At 57.5% G+C, this 27,091-nt stretch overlaps 2 protein-coding genes across 2 annotated transcripts in view; both read left to right on the plus strand.

The window, feature by feature from the left end:
- Positions 1–45: 45 nt before the first annotated feature.
- Positions 46–7,192, plus strand: LOC139242209 (von Willebrand factor-like; the record flags this gene model as incomplete). Its single annotated transcript, XM_070870270.1, has 2 exons — positions 46–260; positions 6,917–7,192. Coding segments are annotated over 2 exons (478 nt in total), but the record flags the coding sequence as incomplete, so codon positions are not given.
- Positions 7,193–7,274: 82 nt separating this feature from the next.
- Positions 7,275–27,091, plus strand: part of LOC139242210 (IgGFc-binding protein-like) — a gene marked incomplete at both ends in the record, with an annotated part of 78,573 nt that continues 58,756 nt past the window's right edge. The window contains 5 exons of the mRNA XM_070870271.1: positions 7,275–7,517; positions 13,085–13,652; positions 15,091–15,686; positions 20,381–20,951; positions 25,576–25,775. Coding sequence (XP_070726372.1) covers positions 7,275–7,517; positions 13,085–13,652; positions 15,091–15,686; positions 20,381–20,951; positions 25,576–25,775 — 2,178 coding nt within the window. The remainder of the gene's footprint in view (positions 7,518–13,084; positions 13,653–15,090; positions 15,687–20,380; positions 20,952–25,575; positions 25,776–27,091) is intronic.

Here is a 27,091-nt window from a genome sequence, read left to right on the forward strand (position 1 = left end):
CGTGTGCCCGACCTGCGACGCTGCCAGCCAGCGGAAGTACTCCAGCACCGAGAGCTGCGGACTGCTAGCCAAGGACAACGGACCCTTCCGGGACTGCCGTGCCAAGGTCGACCCCAAGCCCTATCTGGACAACTGTGTCTACGACGTCTGCCTCGCCCAGGGATTCCAGGCCCTGCTGTGCCAGGCCATGAAGGCCTACTCCGAGGCTTGTCAGAGGGAGGGAGTCAAGGTGTACGACTGGAGAACACCGGCCCGCTGCCGTAAGTATTTCACCGGCTCCCGGTCCCTGCTGATGTCTGCCTTGGGGGACGGAGCTGGTGGGACTTCTAACCCCCTCGTTTGAGTGGCGTAGAATCACACCGCACAGGAGGATCCCATTGGTGCCCATGGAGCCCGTGCTGTGCCGGCTCTGTGACCCAATCAGTCCCACTCCTCCCACTGGCTCTCTCCCCACAGCCCCGGCACATTTCCCCTTCCAGTATTTACCCAATTCCCCCATTTGAAAGTCGCTACTGAACCTGGGGTGGTAGGAATTGATTGAGGGAAGATGGAAAGTGATTGGGGGAGAGGGGGAATTGATTGGGGGAGAGGGGGAATTGATTGGGGGAGAGGGGGGATTGATTGGGGGAGAGGGGGAATTGATTGGGGGAGAGGGGGGGAATTGATTGGGGGAGAGGGGGAATTGATTGGGGGAGAGGGGGAATTGATTGGGGGAGAGGGGGAATTGATTGGGGGAGAGGGGGGATTGATTGGGGGAGAGGGGGAATTGATTGGGGGAGAGGGGGGGAATTGATTGGGGGAGAGGGGGAATTGATTGGGGGAGAGGGGGAATTGATTGGGGGAGAGGGGGGAATTGATTGGGGGAGAGGGGGAATTGATTGGGGGAGAGGGGGAATTGATTGGGGGAGAGGGGGAAATTGATTGGGGGAGAGGGGGAAATTGATTGGGGGAGAGGGGGAAATGATTGGGGGAGAGGGGGAATTGATTGGGGGGAATTGATTGGGGGAGAGGGGGAATTGATTGGGGGAGAGGGGGAATTGATTGGGGGAGAGGGGGGATTGATTGGGGGAGAGGGGGAATTGATTGGGGGAGATAGGGGAATTGATTGGGGGAGAGGGGGAATTGATTGGGGGAGAGGGGGGAATTGATTGGGGGAGAGGGGGAATTGATTGGGGGAGAGGGGGAATTGATTGGGGGAGAGGGGGAATTGATTGGGGAAGGGGGGGAATTGATTGGGGGAAAAGGGGGAAGAGGGGGAATTGATTGGGGGAGAGGGGGAATTGATTGGGGGAAAAGGGGGAAGAGAGGGAATTGATTGGGGGAGCGGGGGAATTGATTGGGGGAGAGGGGGGATTGATTGGGGGAGAGGGGGAATTGATTGGGGGAAAAGGGGGAAGAGAGGGAATTGATTGGGGGAGAGGGGGAATTGATTGGGGGGAAAGGGGGAAATTGATTGGGGGAGAGGGGGAATTGATTGGGGGAGGGGGGAATTGATTGGGGGAGAGGGGGAATTGATTGGGGGAGAGGGGGAAATTGATTGGGGGAGAGGGGGAAATGATTGGGGGAGAGGGGGAATTGATTGGGGGGAATTGATTGGGGGAGAGGGGGAATTGATTGGGGGAGAGGGGGAATTGATTGGGGGAGAGGGGGGATTGATTGGGGGAGAGGGGGAATTGATTGGGGGAGATAGGGGAATTGATTGGGGGAGAGGGGGAATTGATTGGGGGAGAGGGGGGAATTGATTGGGGGAGAGGGGGAATTGATTGGGGGAGAGGGGGAATTGATTGGGGGAGAGGGGGAATTGATTGGGGAAGGGGGGGAATTGATTGGGGGAAAAGGGGGAAGAGGGGGAATTGATTGGGGGAGAGGGGGAATTGATTGGGGGAAAAGGGGGAAGAGAGGGAATTGATTGGGGGAGCGGGGGAATTGATTGGGGGAGAGGGGGGATTGATTGGGGGAGAGGGGGAATTGATTGGGGGAAAAGGGGGAAGAGAGGGAATTGATTGGGGGAGAGGGGGAATTGATTGGGGGGGAAAGGGGGAAATTGATTGGGGGAGAGGGGGAATTGATTGGGGGAGGGGGGAATTGATTGGGGGAGAGGGGGAATTGATTGGGGGAGAGGGGGAATTGATTGGGGCAGAGGGGGAATTGATTGGGGCAGAGGGGGAATTGATTGGGGCAGAGGGGGAATTGATTGGGGCAGAGGGGGAATTGATTGGGGGAGGGGGGAATTGATTGGGGCAGAGGGGGAATTGATTGTGGCAGAGGGGGAATTGATTGGGGCAGAGGGGGAATTGATTGGGGGAGGGGGGAATTGATTGGGGGAGGGGGAATTGATTGGGGCAGAGGGGGAATTGATTGGGGGAGGGGGGAATTGATTGGGGCAGAGGGGGAATTGATTGGGGCAGAGGGGGAATTGATTGGGGGAGGGGGGAATTGATTGGGGGAGGGGGAATTGATTGGGGCAGAGGGGGAATTGATTGGGGGAGAGGGGGAATTGATTGGGGGAGAGGGGGAATTGATTGGGGGAGAGGGGGGGAATTGATTGGGGGAGAGGGGGAATTGATTGGGGGAGAGGGGGAATTGATTGGGGGAGAGGGGGGATTGATTGGGGGAGAGGGGGAATTGATTGGGGGAGAGGGGGGGAATTGATTGGGGGAGAGGGGGAATTGATTGGGGGAGAGGGGGAATTGATTGGGGGAGAGGGGGGAATTGATTGGGGGAGAGGGGGAATTGATTGGGGGAGAGGGGGAATTGATTGGGGGAGAGGGGGAAATTGATTGGGGGAGAGGGGGAAATTGATTGGGGGAGAGGGGGAAATGATTGGGGGAGAGGGGGAATTGATTGGGGGGAATTGATTGGGGGAGAGGGGGAATTGATTGGGGGAGAGGGGGAATTGATTGGGGGAGAGGGGGGATTGATTGGGGGAGAGGGGGAATTGATTGGGGGAGATAGGGGAATTGATTGGGGGAGAGGGGGAATTGATTGGGGGAGAGGGGGGAATTGATTGGGGGAGAGGGGGAATTGATTGGGGGAGAGGGGGAATTGATTGGGGGAGAGGGGGAATTGATTGGGGAAGGGGGGGAATTGATTGGGGGAAAAGGGGGAAGAGGGGGAATTGATTGGGGGAGAGGGGGAATTGATTGGGGGAAAAGGGGGAAGAGAGGGAATTGATTGGGGGAGCGGGGGAATTGATTGGGGGAGAGGGGGGATTGATTGGGGGAGAGGGGGAATTGATTGGGGGGGAAAGGGGGAAGAGAGGGAATTGATTGGGGGAGAGGGGGAATTGATTGGGGGGAAAGGGGGAAATTGATTGGGGGAGAGGGGGAATTGATTGGGGGAGGGGGGGAATTGATTGGGGGAGAGGGGGAATTGATTGGGGGAGAGGGGGAATTGATTGGGGCAGAGGGGGAATTGATTGGGGCAGAGGGGGAATTGATTGGGGCAGAGGGGGAATTGATTGGGGCAGAGGGGGAATTGATTGGGGGAGGGGGGAATTGATTGGGGCAGAGGGGGAATTGATTGGGGCAGAGGGGGAATTGATTGGGGGAGGGGGGAATTGATTGGGGGAGGGGGAATTGATTGGGGCAGAGGGGGAATTGATTGGGGGAGGGGGGAATTGATTGGGGCAGAGGGGGAATTGATTGGGGCAGAGGGGGAATTGATTGGGGCAGAGGGGGAATTGATTGGGGGAGGGGGGAATTGATTGGGGGAGGGGGAATTGATTGGGGCAGAGGGGGAATTGATTGGGGGAGAGGGGGAATTGATTGGGGCAGAGGGGGAATTGATTGGGGGAGAGGGGGAATTGATTGGGGGAGAGGGGGAATTGATTGGGGGGAGGGGGAATTGATTGGGGGAGAGGGGGGATTGATTGGGGCAGAGGGGGAATTGATTGGGGGAGAGGGGGGATTGATTGGGGCAGAGGGGGAATTGATTGGGGGAGAGGGGGAATTGATTGGGGGAGAGGGGGAATTGATTGGGGGAGGGGGGAATTGATTGGGGCAGAGGGGGAATTGATTGGCGGAGAGGGGGAAATTGATTGGGGGAGAGGGGGAATTGATTGGGGGAAAAGGGGGAAGAGGGGGAATTGATTGGGGGAGAGGGGGAATTGATTGGGGGAGAGGGGGAATTGATTGGGGGAAAAGGGGGAAGAGAGGGAATTGATTGGGGGAGAGGGGGAATTGATTGGGGGGAAAGGGGGAAGAGAGGGAATTAATTGGGGGAGAGGGGGAATTGATTGGGGGAAAAGGGGGAATTGATTGGGGGAGAGGGGGAATTGATTGGGGATGGGGGGGAATTGATTGGAGGAAAAGGGGGAAGAGGGGGAATTGATTGGGGGAGAGGGGGAATTGATTGGGGGAAAAGGGGGAATTGATTGGGGGAGAGGGGGAATTGATTGGGGGAAAAGGGGGAAATTGATTGGGGGAGAGGGGGAATTGATTGGGGGAAAAGGGGGAAGAGGGGGAATTGATTGGGGGAGAGGGGGTAATTGATTGGGGGAGAGGGGGAATTGATTGGGGGGAAAGGGGGAAGAGGGGGAATTGATTGGGGGAGAGGGGGAATTGATTGGGGGAAAAGGGGGAAGAGAGGGAATTGATTGGAGGAGAGGGGAAATTGATTGGGGGAGAGGGGGGATTGATTGGGGCAGAGGGGGAATTGATTGGCGGAGAGGGGGAAATTGATTGGGGGAGAGGGGGAATTGATTGGGGGAGAGGGGGAATTGATTGGGGGGAAAGGGGGAAGAGAGGGGATTGATTGGGGGAGAGGGGGAATTGATTGGGGGAAAAGGGGGAAGAGAGGGAATTAATTGGGGGAGAGGGGGAATGATTGGGGGAAAAGGGGGAAGAGAGGGAATTGATTGGGGAGAGGGGGAATTGATTGGGGAAGGGGGGGAATTGATTGGGGGAAAAAGGGGGAAGAGGGCGCATTGATTGGGGGAGAGGGGGAATTGATTGGGGGAAAAGGGGGAAGAGAGGGAATTGATTGGGGGAGAGGGGGAATTGATTGGGGGAAAAGGGGGAAGAGAGGGAATTGATTGGGGGAGAGGGGGAATTGATTGGGGAAGGGGGGAATTGATTGGGGAGAGGGGGAATTGATTGGGGGAGAGGGGGAATTGATTGGCGGAGAGGGGGAAATTGATTGGGGGAGAGGGGGAATTGATTGGGGGAAAAGTGGGAAGAGGGAGAATTGATTGGGGGAGAGGGGGAATTGATTGGGGGAGAGGGGGAATTGATTGGGGGAGAGGGGGAATTGATTGGGGGAAGGGGAGGAATTGATTGGGGGAGAGGGGGTAAATTGGGGGGTAATTGATTGGGGGAGGGGGAAATTGATTAGGGAGGGGGATATTGATTGGGGAAATTGATTGGGGATGGGGTAACTGATTGGCAGACGTTCTTTGTCTCGATTCTTGTGTCAAAGCCCGACCTAAAGAGGTCTTGCGATTTTAGCCATGTCTTTCTCTATCTATATACGCCAGGGTTTCCTTCCCGTGAAATTCCTTTCATCTCTCCCTGTCCCTATTCTCTCGGGGACAATCAATAAAAAGCTTTAGTCCTCTAAGGATTGAACCACGACTCCCAAAGCAGAGCTTTCTCACTGCAATCGGCCACTAAATTCTCCAAGACCGAGCAAAACTCCTGTGTGTTTACGTTAAATCCTACTGCCCTCTTTCCATTATCTTTGCAAGCAGTCCTGTTAAGCTAACTTCAAATCCTGCCTTAGCATTAGACATAAAATGCATAAACAAGGCTCAAGTCCTAACTTAAAAACATCATATAATCGCTCAGCAACAGGGAGATTGTCTAATGTATAAAGACACCATACCATCGACAGGAAACCAATACATTAGCATTTCAAAGCATCTATCTCGTCCGATGAGACTTTTTGTATGTAAGTTGAACGTAACCATTTGAACACAGCATTCTTCGAGTCACAGTCTTAATCACGTAACCTTATACATTTGTAGGTGCATTTTGTTTCTAACAGGGAGAGGGGAAATTGATTGGAGGGGTGGTGGGCGAGGGGGTGAATGAGAGGCCGAGCCTTCGAGTCAAGTGAGTCTGGGATTTTACAACGACGCGTCGGTGCAGCGGAATTTTGATCTGGTTCTGGGATTCACAGGAACATCTTTCTGCCCAGTGTCCACTGTGGCTCAGTGGGCAGTACCCTCGCCTCTGAATCGCAAGGTTTGTGGGTTCAAGTCCCACTCCAGGGACTGGAGCACAAAAGTCTAGGCTGACATTCCCAGAGCGGTACTGAGGGAGCGCCGCACTGTCGGAGGGGCAGTACTGAGGGAGCGCCGCACTGTCGGAGGGGCAGTACTGAGGGAGCCCCGCACTGTCGGAGGGGCAGTACTGAGGGAGCGCCGCACTGTCGGAGGGGCAGTACTGAGGGAGCGCCGCACTGTCGGAGGGGCAGTACTGAGGGAGTGCCGCACTGTCGGAGGGGCATTACTGAGGGAGTGCCGCACTGTCGGAGGGGCAGTACTGAGGGAGCGCCGCACTGTCGAAGGGGCAGTACTGAGGGAGCGCCGCACTGTCGGAGGGGCAGTACTGAGGGAGCGCCGCACTGTCGGAGGGGCAGTACTGAGGGAGCGCCGCACTGTCGGAGGGGCAGTACTGAGGGAGCGCTGCACTGTCGGAGGGGGCAGTACTGAGGGAGTGCCGCACTGTCGGAGGGGCAGTACTGAGGGAGCGCCGCACTGTCGGAGGGGCAGTACTGAGGGAGTGCCGCACTGTCGGAGGGGCAGTACTGAGGGAGCGCCGCACTGTCGGAGGGGCAGTACTGAGGGAGCGCCGCACTGTCGGAGGGGCAGTACTTAGGGAGCGCCGCACTGTCGGAGGGGCAGTACTGAGGGAGCGCCGCACTGTCACAGGCGCTATATAAATGCAAGTCTTATGTTTTTCTGCCTTTCCAGCCCTGCCCTGCCCGGAGAACAGCCACTACGAAGCGTGCGGGAGCGCGTGCCCAGCAACCTGCTCCGACCCGCCCACTGCCCGCCCCCTGCAAACGCCCGTGCGTGGAGACCTGCCAGTGCGACGCGGGTCACGTGCTGAGCGCGGGCCGGTGCGTGTCGGCCGCGCAGTTGCGGCTGCACCCACCAGGGGCGCTACTACCGGCCCGGCGAGAGCTTCTGGGACGGCGACCGTTGCCGGAGCTACTGCCGGTGTGACCCGCTGACCAAGGCGGTGACGTGCGAGGAGAGGGTTGCCGGTCTACCGAGCGGTGCGGGGTGGTGAAGGGGGTGAGGGGCTGCCACCCAATCAGCCGCGGCACCTGCTCAGCCTCCGGAGACCCCACTACCGCACGTTCGACGGCCGCAAGTTCGACTTCCAGGGCACCTGTGTCTACACCTTCGCCGCGCTCTGCGACAAGGACCCACGGACTGGAGCCCTTTGACATCCAAGTACAGAACGAGCACCGGGGAAACCAGGTGGTGTCCCTTCACCAAGTTGGCCCACATCGAGGTCTACGGCCAAACCGTGGTCATCAGCCGGGACTACGTGGGCAAAGTGCTGGTAATGTCACAACTCAACGGATTGGGCGGCTGTAACAATGGCGGGTTATGTATCGGACCTGGGTTAGACCACACTGGGAGCACTGTGCACAGTTCTGGTCTCCATATACCTGGTTAGACCACACTTGGAGCACTGTGCACAGTTCTGGTCATATACCTGGGTTAGACCACACTGGGAGCATCGTGCACAGTTCTGGTCTCCATATACCTGGGTTAGACACACTGGGAGCACTGTGCACAGTTCTGGTCTCCATATACCTGGGTTAGACCACACTGGGAGCACTGTGCACAGTTCTGGTCTCCATATACCTGGGTTAGACCGCACTGGGAGCATCGTGCACAGTTCTGGTCTCCATATACCTGGGTTAGACCACACTGGGAGCACCGTGCACAGTTCTGGTCTCTATATACCTGAGTTAGACCACACTGGGAGCACTGTGCACAGTTCTGGTCATATACCAGGGTTAGACCACACTGGAGCACTGTGCACAGTTCTGGTCTCCATATACCTGGGTTAGACCACACTGGGAGCACCGTGCACAGTTCTGGTCTCCATATACCTGGGTTAGACCACACTGGGAGCACCGTGCACAGTTCTGGTCTCCATATACCTGGGTTAGACCACACTGGGAGCACCGTGCACAGTTCTGGTCTCCATATACCTGGGGTTAGACCACACTTGGAGCACTGTGCACGTTCTGGTCATACACCAGGGTTAGACCACACTGGAGCACTGTGCACAGTTCTGGTCTCCATATACCTGGGTTAGACCACACTGGGAGCACCTTGCACAGTTCTGGTCTCCATATACCTGGGTTAGACCACACTGGGAGCACTGTGTACAGTTCTGGTCATATACCAGGGTTAGACCACACTGGGATCACTGTGCACAGTTCTGGTCTCCATATACCTGGGTTAGACCACACTGGGAGCACTGTGCACAGTTCTGGTCTCCATATACCTGGGTTAGACCACACTTGGAGCACTGTGCACAGTTCTGGTCTCCATATACCTGGGTTAGACCACACTTGGAGCACTGTGCACAGTTCTGGTCTCCATATAACTAGAGAAGAGAGGGCTGAGGGGTGAGCTGATGGAGGTGTGTAGATTATGAAAGGGTTCGATAGGGTACACGTAGAGAAGATGTTCCCACTTGTGGGGGAGACCAGAACTAGGGGCCATCAATATACGACAGTCACTAATAAATCCAATGGGGAATTCAGGAGAAACTTCTTTACCCAGAGAGGGCTGAGAATGTGGGACTCGCTCCCACAGGGAGGGGTCGAGGCGAGGAGCAGAGATACATTTAAGGGATAAACACATGGGGGAGAAAGGGATAGAGGGATGGGGTGATGGGGGAGACGGAGAGGGGAGAGAGGGGGCTGGTATGGGACATAGACCCCGGCACAGAGCGTGCGGCCCAATGGGCCTGTCTCGGGGCTGTACGATCTTTGAAATGCCAGGTAAATCAGACGGAAGGTGCAGAGGTGAGCTTCAACAATATAACCTTGCATTAATACAGCACCTTTAATGACCCAAGGTGTTTCACAGGTCTGTACTAAATGATGAGACTGTATTGTAAATATTCTCATGTTCAAATCCCTCCAGCCCCTAGACCCCTCCCTATCTCTGTAATCTCCTCCAGCCCTACACACCCCTCCCAATCTCTGTAACCTCCTCCAGCCCTATACACCCCTCCCTATCTCTGTAACCTCCTCCAGACCATACACCACTCCCTATCTCTGTAACTCCCTCCAGCCCTATACACCCCTCTCTATCTCTGTAACCCTCTCCAGCCCCTACACACCTCCCTATCTCTGTAAACCCCTCCAGCCCCTACACCCCTCCCTATCTCTGTAACCTCCAGCCCCTACACCCTCCCTATCTCTGTAACCCCCTCCAGCTCCTACACCTTCCCTATCTCTGTAACCTCCTCCAGCCCTATACACCGCTCCCTATCTCTGTAACCCCCTGCAGCCCCTACACCCCACCCTATCTCTGTAACCCCCTCCAGCCCCTACACCCCACCCTATCTCTGTAACCTCCTCCAGCCCCTACACCCCTCCCTATCTCTGTAACCTCCTTCAGCCCCTACACCCCTCCCTATCTCTGTAACCCCCTCCAGCCCCTACACCCCTCCTTACCTCTGTAACCCCCTCCAGCCCCTACACCCCTCCCTATCTCTGTAACCTCCTTCAGCCCCTACACCCCTCCCTATATCTGTAACCCCCTCCAGCCGCTACACCCCTGCCTATCTCTGTAACCCTCTCCAGCCCCTACACGCCTCCCTATCTCTGTAACCTCCTCCAGCCCCTACACCCCTCCCTATCTCTGTAAACTCCTCCAGCCCCTACACCCCTCCCTATCTCTGTAACCTCCTCCAGCCAATACACTCCTCCCTTTCTCTGTAACCCCCTCCAGCCCCAACACCCCTCCCTATCTCTGTAACCTCCTCCAGCCGCTATACCCCTCCCTACCTCTGTAACCCCCTCCAGCCCTACACCCATCCCTATCTCTGTAACCCCCTCCAGCCCTACACCCCTCCCTATCTCTGTAACCTCCTCCAGCTCCTACACCCCTCCCTATCTCTGTAACCTCCTCCAACCTCTACATCCCTCCCTATCTCTGTAACCCCCTCCCTACCTCTGTAACCTCCTCCAGCCCCTACACCTCTCCCTATCTCTGTAACCCCCTCCAGCCTCTTACACCCCTCCCTATCTCTGTAACCTCCTCCAACCCCTACACCCCTCCCTATCTCTGTAACCTCCTCCAACCCCTACACCCCTCCCTATCTCTGTAACCCCCTCCCTATCTCTGTAACCCCCTCCAACCCCTACACCTCTCCCTATCTCTGTAACCCCCTCCAGCCCCCTACACCCCTCCCTATCTCTGTAGCCTCCTCCAACCCCTACACCACTCCCTATCTCTGTAACCCCCTCCAGCCCCCTACACCCCTCCCTATCTCTGTAACCCCCTCCCTACCTCTGTAACCCCCTCCAGCCCCACAACCCCCCGAGATCTCTGCACCCCTCTAATTCTGCCCTCCTGACCATCCCTGATTCCCATCGCTCCACCATCGGTGGCCGTGCCTTCAGCTGCCTGGGCCCCAAGCTCTGGAACTCCCTCCCTAAACCTCTCCGCCTCTCTCTCTCCTCCTTTAAGACGCTCCTTAAAACCCACCTCTGTGACCCAGCTTTTGGTCACCTGTCCCTAATATCTCCCCCTGTGGCTTGGGGTCAAATATTGTCTGATTTATGTTCCTGTGAAGCACCTTCGCGCGTTTTGATGCAAGACTGAAAGTTAACATGCAGCTACAGCAAGCTATTCAGAAAGCAAATTTCAGGTTAGCCTTTAATACAAGAGGGTTTAAGTATAAGAGTAAAGACATAAGAACATCAGAAATAGGAGCAGGAGTCGGCCATTGGGCCCCTCGAGTCTGCTCCGCCATTTAATACGACCATGGCTGATCCCATCATGGACTCAGCTCCACTTCCCCGCCCGCTCCCCATAACCCTTCACTCCCTTATCGCCCAAAAATCTGTCTATCTCCACCTTAAATATATTCAATGACCCAGCCTCCACAGCTCTCTGGGGCAGAGAATTCCACAGATTTACAACCCTCTGAGAGAAGAAATTCCTCCTCATCTCAGTTTTAAATGGGCGGCCCCTTATTCTAAGACCATGCCCCCTAGTTCTAGTCTCCCCCATCAGTGGGAACATCCTCTCTGCATCCACCTTGTCGAGCCCCCTCATAATCTGATACGTTTCCATAAGATCACCTCTCATTCTTCTGAACTCCAATGAGTAGAGGCCCAACCTCCTCAACCTTTCCTCATAAGTCAACCCCCTCATCCCCGGAATCAACCGAGTGAACCTTCTCTGAACTGCCTCCAAAGCAAGTATATCCTTTCGTAAATACGGAGACCAAAACTGCACGCAGTACTCCAGGTGTGGCCTCACCAATACCCTGTATAACTGGAGCAAGACTTCCCTGCTTTTATACTCCATCCCCTTTGCAATAAAGGCCAAGATACCATTGGCCTTCCTGATCACTTGCTGTACCTGCATACTATCCTTTTGTGTTTCATGTACAAGTACCCCCAGGTCCCGCTGTACTGCAGCACTTTGTAATCTTTCTCCATTTAAATAATAACTTGCTCTGCGATTTTTTCTGCCAAAGTGCATGACCTCACACTTTCCCACATTATACTCCATCTGACAAATTTTTGCCCACTCACTGAGCCTGTCTATGTCCTTTTGCAGATTTTTTGTGTCCCCCTCACACATTGCTTTTCCTCCCATCTTTGTATTGTCAGCAAACTTGTCTACGTTACACTCAGTCCCTTCTTCCAAGTGGTTAATATAGATTGTAAATAGCTGGGGTCCCAGCACTGATCCCTGCGACACTCCACTAGTTACTGATTGCCGACCCGAGAATGAACCATTTATCCTGACTCTCTGTTCTCTGTTAGTTAGCCAATCCTCTATCCATGTTAATATATTACCCCCAACCCCCTGAACTTTTATCTTGTGCAGTAACCTTTTATGTGGCACCTTGTCAAATGCCTTCTGGAAATCCAAATACACCACATCCACTGGTTCCCCTTTATCCATCCTGTTCGTTACATCCTCAAAGAACTCCAGCAAATTTGTCAAACATGATAAATCCTTCATAAATCCATGCTGACTCTGCCTGACCGAATTTTGCTTTTCCAAATCTCCTGTTACTGCTTTAATAATGTACTCCAACATTTTCCCAACCTCAGATGTTGGGCTAACTGGTCTGTAGTTTCCTGCTTTCTGTCTGCCTCCTTTTTTAAATAGGGGCGTTACATTTGCAGTTTTCCAATTCCAAGGCGTCTCACTGCAATTATATCGGGCCCTGGTGAGACCACACCTGGAGTATTGTGCAGAGTTTGGGTCTCCTGACCTAAGGAAGGATATACTTGCCACAGAGGGAGTGCAGCGAAGGTTCACCAGACTGATTCCCGGGATGGGGGGATTGTCCTATGAGGAGAGATTGAGCAGACTGGGCCGATATTCTCTAAAGTTTAGAAGAAGGAGAGGTGATCTCACTGAAACACACACAATACTTACAGGGCTTGACAGGGTAGATACAGGGAGGGTGTTTCCCCCCAGAGCTGGGGAGTCTAGAACCAGGGCTCACACAGTCTCAGGATAAGGGGTCGGCCATTGAGGACTGAGATGAGGAGGAATTTCTTCTCTCAGAGGGTTGTAAATCTGTGGAATTCCCTGCCCCAGAGAGCTGTGGAGGCCGGGACATTGAATATATTAATGTGGAGATAGACAGATGTTTGAGCGATAAGGGAGTGAAGGGTTATGGGGAGCGGGCGGGGAAGTGGAGCTGGGTCCATGATGGGATCAGCCATTAAATGGCGGAGCAGGCCCGAGGGGCCGAATGGCCGACTCCTGCCCCTGTTTGACAAGGCGCTATCTAAATGCAAGTTATGTTTGTGTGTGTGTGTGTGTGTGTGTGTGTGTGCGGGCTCCGGGAGCGGGAGCGGAAAGCTCGGTAACGTTTCTCGTGCTCTCTCGCCCCCCCGGCAGGTGAACGGCCTCCTGTTGAACCTGCCCCACCGTCTGGAGGAGGACAAACTGGTGGTGTACCGGAGCGGGGGTGGTGCCACGCTGGTGACGGACTTCGGGCTGCGGGTGACGTATGACTGGCGCACGCGGATCACCGTCAGCCTGCCCAGCACGTACGGGGGCTCCGTGTGCGGCCTGTGCGGCAACTTTGACGGCAACGGCGGCAACGATCTGACGAAGAAGGGCGGGGCCACCGCCACCAGGCCGGCGGAGCTCGGGCAGAGCTGGCAGGCGGGCACCGCGCCCGGCTGCGCCCACGAGTGCCAGGGCCAGTGCCCGCAGTGCGACAACGCAGCCAGGCGGCGGTTCGAGGGGCCCGAGTTCTGCGGCCTACTGCGGGACCCCGCCGGGCCGTTCCGGGACTGCCAGAGCCACCTCGACCCGGCCGACTACTTCGAGGACTGCGCCTACGACGCCTGCCTGTACAAGGGGCAGCACACGGTGCTGTGCCAGGCCGTGGGCATCTACGCAGCCGCTTGCCAGGACGCCGGGCTCACCGTGCACCAGTGGCGCGGCAAAGAATTCTGTCGTGAGTACCACGGGGGTCCGAGCGGGGGAGGGGCTCGGGGGGTGTTAGGGGGCAGTGAGTCGGGGGGTAGTGAGTCGGGGGGCAGTGAGTCGGGGGGTAGTGAGTCGGGGGGTAGTGAGTCGGGGGGTATTGAGTCGGGGGGTAGTGAGTCGGGGGGTAGTGAGTCGGGGGGTAGTGAGTCGGGGGTAGTGAGTCGGGGGGTAGTGAGTCGGGGGTAGTGAGTCGGGGGGTAGTGAGTCGGGGGGTAGTGAGTCGGGGGTAGTGAGTCGGGGGGTAGTGAGTCGGGGGGTAGTGAGTCGGGGGGTAGTGAGTCGGGGGTAGTGAGTCGGGGGTAGTGAGTCGGGGGGTAGTGAGTCGGGGGGTAGTGAGTCGGGGGGTAGTGAGTCGGGGGTAGTGAGTCGGGGGGTAGTGAGTCGGGGGGTAGTGAGTCGGGGGGTCCGCGGGTCGGGGGGTAGTGAGTCGGGGGGTAGTGAGTCGGGGAGTAGTGAGTCGGGGGGTAGTGAGTCGGGGGTAGTGAGTCGGGGGGTAGTGAGTCGGGGGGTAGTGAGTCGGGGGGTAGTGAGTCGGGGGGTAGTGAGTCGAGGGTAGTGAGTCGGGGAGTAGTGAGTCGGGGGGTAGTGAGTCGGGGGTAGTGAGTCGGGGGTAGTGAGTCGGGGGTAGTGAGTCGGGGGTAGTGAGTCGGGGGGTAGTGAGTCGGGGAGTAGTGAGTCGGGGGTAGTGAGTCGGGGGGTAGTGAGTCGGGGGGTAGTGAGTCGGGGGGTAGTGAGTCGGGGGGTAGTGAGTCGGGGGGTAGTGTGTCGGGGGGTAGTGTGTCGGGGGGTAGTGAGTCGGGGGGTAGTGAGTCGGGGGGTAGTGAGTCGGGGGGTAGTGTGTCGGGGGGTAGTGAGTCGGGGGGTAGTGAGTCGGGAGGTAGTGTGTCGGGGGGTAGTGAGTCGGGGGGTAGTGAGTCGGGGAGTAGTGAGTCGGGGGTAGTGAGTCGGGGGGTAGTGAGTCGGGGAGTAGTGAGTCGGGGGGTAGTGAGTCGGGGGGTAGTGAGCCGGGGGGTAGTGAGTCGGGGGGTAGTGAGTCGGGGAGTAGTGAGTCGGGGAGTAGTGTGTCGGGGGGTAGTGAGTCGGGGGATCGGCGGGTCGGGGGGTCCCCGGGTCGGGGGGTCCGCGGGTCGGGGGGTCCCCGAGTCGGGGGGTCCCCGGGTCGGGGGGTCCGCGGGTCGGGGGGTCGGGGGGTCCGCGGGTCGGGGGGTCCCCGGGTCGGGGGGTCCCCGGGTCGGGGGGTCCGCGGGTCGGGGGGTCGGGGGGTCCCCGGGTCGGGGGGTCCCCGGGTCGGGGGGTCGGAGGGTCCCCGGGTCGGGGGGTCCGCGGGTCGGGGGGTCGGGGGGTCCCCGGGTCGGGGGTCCGCGGCTCGGGGGCACCACTGACCAGCTCTGTCTCTGCCCCTCCAGCCATGACGTGCCCTGCCAACAGCCATTACGAGGTGTGTGGCAGCGGGTGCCCGGTCTCCTGTGCCAGCCTGCTGGGCCCCGTGGAGTGCGATGCCCCCTGCTCCGAGGGCTGCCAGTGCGATGAGGGCCACGTGCTGAGCGGGGAGCGCTGCGTGCCGTTGGCAGAGTGCGGCTGCCTACACCGCCAAGCCTACTACAGCCTGGGCGAGGTCTTCTTCCCCGGCAGCAAGTGTGCCGAGCGATGCCAGTGCCTGCCGAGCGGGGCGCTGGAGTGCCAGGACCACCGGTGCGGAAAGTATGAGGAGTGCAAGGTGGTGAAGGGCGAGGCCGGCTGCCACCCGGTGGACACAGGGACCTGCTCGGCTGCCGGAGACCCCCATTACCGCTCCTTCGACGGGCTGGCGTTCGATTTCCAGGGGACCTGCACCTACACGCTGGCCACCGTACTGCAGGAGGACGAGCGCCTGCCTAGCTTCACCGTCAATGTGGAGAACGAGAGCTACGGCAACGGCAAAGTGGCAGTAACCAGGCTGGTGGAGGTGGTAGCCCACGGTCACAAACTCATCCTGGAACAGAATGTGCGCTCGACAGTGAAGGTATGGCCAAACGGGAAGTTCTTTGCAGCATAGTCGCCTCGTGTGTTCTTTGATGGACCAAGTGGTCGCAACACGTTCGCCATTGAGAAATAGTTGGTTTCATCATCCCTCGGAATCGAGGAAGACTTGCCTCCACTCTTAACACGAGTCCTGAGGTGACTGAACAGTCCAATACGGGAACCACAGTCCCTGTCACAGGTGGGACAGACAGACGTTGAGGGAAGGGGAGGGTGGGACAGATAGACGTTGAGGGAAGGGGAGGGTGGGACAGATAGACGTTGAGGGAAGGGGAGGGTGGGACAGACAGACGTTGAGGGAAGGGGAGGGTGGGACAGATAGACGTTGAGGGAAGGGGAGGGTGGGACATTCAGACGTTGAGGGAAGGGGAGGGTGGGACAGATAGACGTTGAGGGAAGGGGAGGGTGGGACAGATAGACGTTGAGGGAAGGGGAGGGTGGGACATTCAGACGTTGAGGGAAGGGGAGGGTGGGACAGATAGACGTTGAGGGAAGGGGGAGGGTGGGACAGATAGATGTTGAGGGAAGGGGAAGGTGGGACAGATAGACGTTGAGGGAAGGGGAGGGTGGGACAGATAGACGTTGAGGGAAGGGGAGGGTGGGACAGATAGACGTTGAGGGAAGGGGAGGGTGGGACAGATAGACGTTGAGGGAAGGGGAGGGTGGGACAGATAGACGTTGAGGGAAGGGGGAGGGTGGGACAGATAGACATTGAGGGAAGGGGGAGGGTGGGACAGATAGATGTTGAGGGAAGGGGAGGGTGGGACAGATAGACGTTGAGGGAAGGGGAGGGTGGGACAGATAGACGTTGAGGGAAGGGGGAGGGTGGGACAGATAGATGTTGAGGGAAGGGGAGGGTGGGACAGATAGTCTTTGAGGGAAGGGGAGGGTGGGACAGATAGACGTTGAGGGAAGGGGAGGGTGGGACAGATAGACGTTGAGGGAAGGGGAGGGTGGGACAGACAGACGTTGAGGGAAGGGGAGGGTGGGACAGATAGACGTTGAGGGAAGGGGAGGGTGAGACAGATAGTCTTTGAGGGAAGGGGAGGGTGGGACAGATAGACGTTGAGGGAAGGGGAGGGTGGGACAGATAGACGTTGAGGGAAGGGGAGGGTGGGACAGATAGACGTTGAGGGAAGGGGAGGGTGGGACTGGTTTGCCGCACGCTCCTTCCGCTGCCTGCGCTTGGTTTCTGCATGCTCTCGGCGACGAGACTCGAGGTGCTCAGCGTCCTCCTGGATGCACTCCCTCCACTTAGGGCGGACTGGTCTTTGGGCCCAGGGACTCCCAGGTGTCGGTGGGGATGTTGCACTTTATCAGGGAGGCTTTGAGGGTGGTCCCTTGTAACGTTCCCTCTGCCCACCTTTGGCTCGTTTGCCCGTGAAGGAGTTCCAAGTAGAGCGCTCGCTTCTATCAGCAAAAAGTTTAACGATCACACCACAAGTTACCGGTTCATCCAACCAGGCTCACAACCACCTGCCCCATCGTGGATCCCCCGAACCCAACTGAACATCACATAATAAGAACATAAGAACATCAGAAATAGGAGCAGGAGTGGGCCATTCGGCCCCTCGAGCCTGCTCCGCCATTTAATACCATCATGGCTGATCCCATCATGGACTCAGCTCCACTTCCCTGCCCGCTCCCTTATCCTCTTATCGGTTAAGAAACTGTCTATCTCTGTCTTAAATATATTCAATGTCCCGGCTTCCACAGCTCTCTGGGGCAGCGAATTCCACAGATTTACAACCCTCAGAGAAGAAATTCCTCCTCATCTCAGTTTTAAATGGGCGGCCCCTTATTCTGAGACCATGTCCCCTAGTTCTAGTCTCCCCCATCAGTGGGAACATCCTCTCTGCATCCACCTTGTCGAGTCCCCTCATAATCTGATACGTTTCCATAAGATCACCTCTCATTCTTCTGAATTCCAATGAGTAGAGGCCCAACCTCCTCAACCTTTCCTCATAAGTCAACCCCCTCATCCCCGGAATCAACCGAGTGAACCTTCTCTGAACTGCCTCCAAAGCAAGTATATCCTTTCGTAAATATGGAAACCAAAACTGCACGCAGTACTCCAGGTGTGGCCTCACCAATACCCTGTATAACTGGAGCAAGACTTCCCTGCTTTTATACTCCATCCCCTTTGCAATAAAGGCCAAGATACCATTGGCCTTCCTGATCACTTGCTGTACCTGCATACTAACCTTTTGTGTTTCATGCACAAGTAACCCCCAGGTCCCGCTGTACTGCAGCACTTTGCAATCTTTCTCCATTTAAATAATAACTTGCTCTTTGATTTTTTTCTGCCAAAGTGCATGACCTCACACTTTCCCACATTATACTCCATCTGACAAATTTTTGCCCACTCACTTAACCTGTCAATGTCCTTTTGCAGATTTTCTGTGTCCTCCTCACACATTGCTTTTCCTCCCATCTTTGTATCATCAGCAAACTTGTCTACGTTACACTCAGTCCCTTCTTCCAAGTGGTTAATATAGATTGTAAATAGCTGGGGTCCCAGCACTGATCCCTGTGACACCCCACTAGTTACTGGTGGCCAACCCGAGAATGAACCATTTATCCCGACTCTCTGTTTTCTCTTTGTCAGCCAAATGGCTAAGGCACTCCCAACTCAACAGACCCACAAACCTGTGAGCAATACTCACAGATACACACACATTGCATTATCCACTTTGGGAGGAGAAATACACGGTGTGAGATTGGGAACTGTCGGTGTTCAGAGGGACCTGGGTGTCCCTGTTCACCAGTCGCTGAAAGTTAACCTGACAGGTACAGCTAGTGATTGTGAAAACAAACGGTGTGTTGGCCTTTATTACGAGAGGGTTTGAGTATAAGAGTAAATGGGGCTGAAATCGCCCCCTGCCCCGCCCTGCCCATAACGACTAGCATCCACCAGTTCCGGAGTGCCTGGCCATCCCGTACATCGGGACAGTCAATCCGGAGAACTGCAGCATTTCGCTCGTATGGCATCATCGCGCTCCCGCGTCAGTCCGCCTCCCCTTCAGTTAACGGGGTGTTTCGCTGTGAGCTGTGCGCCCCCCTCACGGGAAAACGCTGGTAAGGTCACGGTGATCTTCAACCTCAACACTACCCCGCCCGATCCCCATATCCCTCCATTCCTTTAATATCCAAAAATCGACCGATCTCGGCCTTGAATATACTCAATGACTGAGCCTACACAGCCCTCTGGGGCAGAGAATTCCACAGATTCACCACCCTCTGAGTGAAGGAATTCCTCCTCATCTCAGTCCTAAATGGCCAACCCCTTATCCTGAGACTGTGTGAGCCCTGGTTCTAGACTCCCCAGCCCGGGGGGGAAACACCCTCCCTGTATCTACCCTGTCAAGCCCCCTCAGAATTGTGTGTGTTTCAATAAGATCACCTCTCATTCTTCTAAACCCCAGAGAATATCGGCCCAGTCTACTCAATCTCTCCTCATAGGACAATCCCCCCATCCCAGGAATCAGTCTGGTGAACCTTCGCTGCACTCCCTCTGTGGCAAGTATATCCTTCCTTAGGTAAGGAGACCAGAACTGTGCACAATACTCCAGGTGTGGTCTCACCAGGGCCCTGTATAACTGCAGTAAGACATGGGGAAGTCCAGAACCAGGGGTCACAGTCTAAGGATAAGGGGTGAGCCATTTAGGACCGAGATGAGGAGAAACTTCTTCACCCAGAGAGTGGTGAACCTGTGGAATTCTCTACCGCAGAGAGTTGTTGAGGCCAGTTCGTTAGATATATTCAAGAGGGAGTTGGATGTGGCCCTTACGGCTAAAGGGATCAAGGGTTATGGAGAGAAAGCAGGAAAGGGGTACTGAGGGAATGATCAGCCATGATCACATTGAATGGTGGTGCAGGCTCGAAGGGCCGAATGGCCTCCTCCTGCACCTATTGTCTATGTTTCTATGTTTACTTTTATACTCAAATCCTCTCGTAACAGGCTGAAATTGATAGAATGAAGGGATATAGGGTGGAGCAGAAACATAAGAACATCAGAAACAGGAGCAGGAGTGGGCCATTCGGCCCCTCAAGCCTGCTCCGCCATTTAATACCACCATGGCTGATCCCATCAGGGACTCAGCTCCACTTCCCCGCCCGCTCCCCATAACCCTTCATGGACAGTTTCCTAGGATGAGGGGGTTGACTTATGAGGAAAGGTTGAGGAGGTTGGGCCTCTACTCATTGGAATTCAGAAGAATGAGAGGTGATCTTATCGAAACGTATCAGATTATGAGGGGGGCTCGACAAGGTGGATGCAGAGAGGATGTTCCCACTGATGGGGGAGACTAGAACTAGGGGGCATGGTCTTAGAATAAGGGGCCGCCCATTTAAAACTGAGATGAGGAGGAATCTCTTCTCTCAGAGGGTTGTAAATCTGTGGAATTCTCTGCCCCAGAGAGCTGTGGAGGCTGGGACATTGAATATATTTGAGGTGGAGATAGACAGATTTTTGAGCGATAAGGGAGTGAAGGGTTATGGGGAGCGGGCGGGGAAGTGGAGCTGAGTCCATGATGGGATCAGCCATTAAATGGCGGAGCAGGCTCGAGGGGCCGAATGGCCGACTCCTGCTCCTGTTCCCGGTGTGATTGAATCGGCGGGGTGAAAAGCACAAAGGCCCTTCATCGTCGTGTGTGTGCGTTTTCTTTTTGTCCGCAGCTGAACGGGGTTACGACCAACCTGCCCCTGACGGTGGACGGGGGGAAGGTACGCGCCTACCAGCACGGCAACAAAGCGGTGGTGGAGACGGACTTCGGCCTGGCGGTGCGCTACGACCTGATCTACTACGTGACCGTGACGGTGCCCGGCAACTACCGGGGGCGGATGGGCGGGCTTTGCGGCAACTTCAACGACCAGAGGAGCGACGACTACACGCTGCGGGACGGCAAGACCACGCGCGACGTGACGGCCTTCGGCAAGAGCTGGAGCACTTCGGTGAGGGGCTCCAAGTGCAGCTGGGGCTGTGGCACAAGGTGCCCGTCCTGCCCGCCCAAGAAGCTGGCCGTCTTCCGCCAGGACAACTACTGCAGCTTCCTGGGCTCGGCCCACAGCGCCCTGGCACCCTGCTACGAGCAGCTGGACCCCGGGCAGTTCCGCCTCGACTGCCTCTACGATATCTGCCAGTCCAACGGGGACATCACCGTGCTGTGCACCAGCATCCAGGCCTACGCCTCGGCCTGCCAGGGCCTCAAGGTGGACCTCAAGCCCTGGAGGAACGAATCCTTCTGCCGTGAGTGCGCGAGACGGGATCGTTCCCCCCTCCCCCCGCCACCCCCGGCCCCCGCGACACGCCCCTCCCCCTCCCGTCACCCTCCCCCCCCGCCACCCCCGTCACCCCCAGCCCCCGCGACACGCCCCTCCCCCTCCCGTCACCCCCGGCCCCCGCGACCCGCCCCTCCCCCTCCCCGCCCCCCTCCCCCCCCGCCACCCCCGGCCCCCGTGACACGCCCCTCCCCCTCCCCGCTCCCCGCCCCCGCCACCCCCGGCCCCCGCGACCCGCCCCTCCCCCTCCCCGCCCCCCTCCCCCCCCGCCACCCCCGGCCCCCGTGACACGCCCCTCCCCCTCCCCGCTCCCCTCCCCCCGCCACCCCCGTCACCCCCGGCCCCCGCGACCCGCCCCTCCCCCTCCCCCTCCCGTCACCCTCCCCGCTCCCCGCCCCCCTCCCCCCGCCACCCCCGGCCCCCGCGACACGCCCCTCCCCCTCCCCCCGTCACCCCCGGCCCCCGCCACCCCCGTCACCCCCGGCCCCGGTGACACGCCCCTCCCCCTCCCCGCTCCCCGCCCCCCTCCCCCCGCCACCCCCGGCCCCCGCGACCCGCCCCTCCCCCTCCCCGCCCCCCTCCCCCCGCCACCCCCGGCCCCCGCGACACGCCCCTCCCCCTCCCGTCACCCCCGGCTCCCGCGACCCGCCCCCTCCCCCTCCCCCTCCCCGCCCCCCTCCCCCCGCCACCCCCGGCCCCCGCGACACGCCCCTCCCCCTCCCGTCACCCCCGGCCCCCGCGACCCGCCCCCCTCCCCCCGCCACCCCCGGCCCCCGCGACACGCCCCTCCCCCTCCCCCCGTCACCCCCGGCCCCCGTGACACGCCCCTCCCCCTCCCCGCTCCCCACCCCCCTCCCCCCGCCACCCCCGGCCCCCTCCCCCCGCCACCCCCGGCCCCCGCGACACGCCCCTCCCCCTCCCCCCGCCACCCCCGGCCCCCGTGACACGCCCCTCCCCCTCCCCGCTCCCCACCCCCCTCCCCCCGCCACCCCCGGCCCCCGCGACCCGCCCCTCCCCCTCCCCGCTCCCCGCCCCCCTCCCCCCACCACCCCCGGCCCCCGCGACCCGCCCATTCCCATCACCCCCACTCCTCGTTACTCATAACAGCCTCAGAAATAGGAGCAGGAGTGGGCCATTCGGCCCCTCGAGCCTGCTCCGCCATTTAATACGATCATGGCTGATCCCATCATGGACTCAGCTCCACTTCCCTGCCCGCTCCCCATAACCCTTCACTCCCTTATCGCTCAAAAATCTGTCTATCTCCACCTTAAATATATTCAATGTCCCGGCTTCCACAGCTCTCTGGGGCAGAGAATTCCACAGATTTACAACCCTCTGAGAGAAGAATTCCTCCTCATCTCAGTTTTAAATGGGCGGCCCCTTATTCTAAGACCATGCCCCCTAGTTCTAGTCTCCCCCATCAGTGGAAACATCCTCTCTGCATCCACCTTGTCGACCCCCTCATAATCTGATACGTTTCGATAAGATCACCTCTCATTCTTCTGAATTCCAATGAGTAGAGGCCCAACCTCCTCAACCTTTCCTCATAAGTCAACCCCCTCATCCCCGGAATCAACCGAGTGAACCTTCTCTGAACTGCCTCCAAAGCGAGTATATCCTTTCGTAAATACGGAGACCAAAACTGCACGCAGTACTCCAGGTGTGGCCTCACCAATACCCTGTGTAACTGGAGCAAGACTTCCCTGCTTTTATACTCCATCCCCTTTGCAATAAAGGCCAAGATACCATTGGCCTTCCTGATCACTTGCTGTACCTGCATACTAACCTTTTGTGTTTCATGTACAAGTAACCCCCAGGTCCCGCTGTACTGCGGCACTTTGCAATCTTTCTCCATTTAAATAATAACTTGCTCTTTGATTTTTTTTTCTGCCAAAGTGCATGACCTCACACTTTCCCACATTATACTCCATCTGACAAATGTTTGCCCACTCACTGAGCCTGTCTGTGTCCTTTTGCAGCCCCCCCGACCCACTCCAATCACCCCCACGCCTCGTGACCCCACCATCGATGGCCGTGCCTTCTGTTGCCTGGGCCCCAAGCTCTGGAACTCCCTCCCTAAACCTCGCTCTCCTCCTTTAAGATGCTCCTTAAAACCCACCTCTTTCAACGAGCTGTCACTAATATCGCCTCATGGGGGCTCGGGGGCAAATGTGTGTCCGATTTACGCTCCTGTGAGCCAACTTCCACCTTCCCAAACTCTCCTGCCCCCGTGTCCCAACTCACACCCAGTCCCACTCACCTATCACCCCCTGTGCTCACTGCCCTGTGTCCTAACTCACACCCAGTCCCACTCACCCACCACCCCCTGTGCTCACTGACCCGTGTCCTAACTCACACCCAGTCCCACTCACCCATCACCCCCTGTGCTCACTGCCCCGTGTCCTAACTCACACCCAGTCCCACTCACCCATCTCCCCCTGTGCTCACTGCCCCATGTCCTAATTCACACCCAGTCCCACTCACCCATCACCCCCTGTGCTCACTGCCCCGTGTCCTAACTCACACCCAGTCCCACTCACCCATCTCCCCCTGTGCTCACTGCCCCATGTCCAAATTCACACCCAGTCCCACTCACCCATCACCCCCTGTGCTCACTGCCCCATGTCCTAATTCACACCCAGTCCCACTCACCCATCTCCCCCTGTGCTCACTGCCCCATGTCCTAATTCACACCCAGTCCCACTCACCCATCACCCACTGTGCTCACTGCCCCGTGTCCTAACTCACACCCAGTCCCACTCACCCATCTCCCCCTGTGCTCACTGCCCCGTGTCTTAACTCGCACCCAGTCCCACTCACCCATCACCCCCTGTGCTCGCTGCTCCCGTGTCCTAACTCACACCGAGTTCCACTCACCCATCACCCCCTGTGCTCACTGACCCCGTGTCCTAACTCGCACCGAGTCCCACTCACCCATCACCCCCTGTGCTCACTGACCCGTGTCCTAACTCACACCGAGTCCCACTCACCCGTCACCCCCTGTGCTCACTGCCCCGTGTCCTAACTCACACCCAGTCCCACTCACCCATCACCCCCTGTGCTCACTGACCCTGTGTCCTAACTCACACCCAGTCCCACTCACCCATCACCCCCTGTGCTCACTGCCCCGTGTCCTAACTCGCACCGAGTCCCACTCACCCGTCACCCCCTGTGCTCACTGCCCCGTGTCCTAACTCACACCCAGTCCCACTCACCCATCACCCCCTGTGCTCACTGCCCCGTGTCCTAACTCACACCCAGTCCCACTCACCCATCACCCCCTGTGCCCCGTGTCCGAACTCACACCCAGTCCCACTCACCCATCACCCCCTGTGCCCCGTGTCCTAACTCGCACCGAGTCCCACTCACCCATCACCCCCTGTGCTCACTGACCAACATTGGCTGCAGGTTAAACAACGCCTCGATTTAAAAATTCTCATCCTTGTGTTCAAATCCTTCCTCGCCCCTCCCTATCTATGTAACTCTCCAAGCCCCTACACACCTCCCTATCTCTGTAACTTCATCCAGCCCTTACACCCCTCGCAATCTCTGTAATCTCCTCCAGCCCCTACACGCCTCCCTATCTCTGTAACCTCCTCCAGCCCCTACATGCCTCCCTATCTCTGTAACTTCCTCCAGCCCCTACACCCCTCCCTATCTCTGTAACCCCCTCCAGCCCCTACACCCCTCCCTATCTCTGTAACCCTCTCCAGCCCCGACACCCCTCTCTATCACTGTAACCTCCTCCAGCCCCTACACCCCTCCCTATATCTGTAACCTCCTCCAGCTCCTACGCCCCTCCCTATCTCTGTAACCCCCTCCAGCCCCTACACCCCTCCCTATCTCTGTAACCTCCTCCAGCTCCTACGCCCCTCCCTATCTCTGTAACCCCCTCCAGCCCCTACACACCTCCCTATCTCTGCAACCTCCAGCCCCTACACCCCTCCCTATCTCTGTAACCTCCTCCAGCCCCTACACCCCTCCCTATCTCTGCAACCTCCTCCAGCCCCTACACCCCTCCCTATCTCTGCAACCTCCAGCCCCTACACCCCTCCCTATCTCTGTAACCCCCTCCAGCCCCTACACACCTCCCTATCTCTGCAACCTCCAGCCCCTACACCTCTCCCTCTCTCTGTAACCTCCTCCAGCCCCTACACCCCTCCCTATCTCTGCAACCTCCAGCCCCTACACCCCTCCCTATCTCTGTAACCTCCTCCAGCCCCTACACCCCTCCCTATCTCTGCAACCTCCAGCCCCTACACCCCTCCCTATCTCTGTAACATCCTCCAGCCCCTACACCCCTCCCTATCTCTGCAACCTCCTCCAGCCCCTACACCCCTCCCTATCTCTGCATCCTCCAGCCCCTGCACCTTCAAGACGCTCCATAAAACCGACTTCTTTGACCCAGCTTTTGGCCGCCTGTCCAGAATATCTCCGTAATTTATGTCAAATTCTGTTTGATAATCGCTCCTGTGGGACGTTATACTTTGTTAAAGGTGCTATATAAAGGCAATTGTTGTATCTCATTGGCTGTAAAGCGCATTGAGACATGCACCGGTCCTGACCGGTTTATATTGGGCCTGTGTTTGCAGCGATGAAATGCCCAGCGAACAGCCACTACTCCGTCTGCGCCAATACTTGTGCCACAACTTGTGCGGGCATCACCGATCTGACTAGCTGCCCCGAGACCTGTGCCGAGGGATGCCAGTGCGACGATGGGTTCTTCGCGGACGGGGAACAGTGCGTCTCCATCGAAAAATGCGGCTGCTTTGAGAATGGCCACTATTACCAGGTACCCTGTAAATACTGACACACTCCCGGGGACCCCCTGTAAATACTGACACACTCCCGGGGACCCCCTGTAAATACTGACACACTCCCGGGGACCCCCTGTGAATACTGACACACTCCCGGGGACCCCCTGTAAATACTGACACACTCCCGGGGACCCCCTGTAAATACTGACACACTCCCGGGGATACCCTGTAAATACTGACACACTCCCGGGGACCCCCTGTAAATACTGACACACGCCTGGGGACCCCCTGTAAATACTGACACACTCCCAGGGATACCCTGTAAATACAGACACACTCCCGGGGACCCCCTGTAAATACTGACACACTCCCGGGGACCCCCTGTAAATACTGACACACTCCCGGGGACCCCCTGTAAATACTGACACACTCCCGGGGACCCCCTGTAAATACTGACACACTCCCGGAGACCCCCTGTAAATACTGACACACTCCCGGGGACCCCCTGTAAATACTGACACACTCCCGGGGACACCCTGTAAATACTGACACACTCCCGGGGACCCCCTGTAAATACTGACACACTCCCGGGGACCCCCTGTAAATACTGACACACTCCCCGGGGACCCTCTGTTAATACTGACACACCCCCGGGACCCCCTGTAAATACTGACACACTCCCGGGGACCCCCTGTAAATACTGACACACTCCCGGGATCCCCTGTAAATACTGACACACTCCCGGGGACCCCCTGTAAATACTGACACACTCCCGGGGACCCCCTGTAAATACTGACACACTCCCGGGGACCCCCTGTAAATACTGACACACTCCCGGGGACCCCCTGTAAATACTGACACACTCCCGGGACCCCCTGTAAATACTGACACACTCCCGGGGATACCCTGTAAATACTGACACACTCCCGGGGACCCCCTGTAAATACTGACACACTCCCGGGGACACTCTGTTAATATTGACACACTCCCGGGACCCCCTGTAAATACTGACACACTCCCGGGGACCCCCTGTAAATACTGACACACTCCCGGGATCCCCTGTAAATACTGACACACTCCCGGGATACCCTGTAAATACTGACACACTCCCGGGGTGCCCCAGTAAATACTGACACACTCCCGGGGACCTCCTGTAAATACTGACACACTCCCGGGGTGCCCCTGTAAATACTGACACACTCCCGGGGACCTCCTGTAAATACTGACACACTCCCAGGGACCTCCTGTAAATACTGACACACTCCCGGGGATACTCTATAAATACTGACACACTCCCGGGGATACCCTGTAAATACTGACACACTCCCGGGGATACCCTGTAAATACTGAC

Source organism: Pristiophorus japonicus, unplaced genomic scaffold, assembly GCF_044704955.1.
Source record: "Pristiophorus japonicus isolate sPriJap1 unplaced genomic scaffold, sPriJap1.hap1 HAP1_SCAFFOLD_1248, whole genome shotgun sequence".
Classification (NCBI taxonomy): domain Eukaryota; kingdom Metazoa; phylum Chordata; class Chondrichthyes; family Pristiophoridae; genus Pristiophorus; species Pristiophorus japonicus.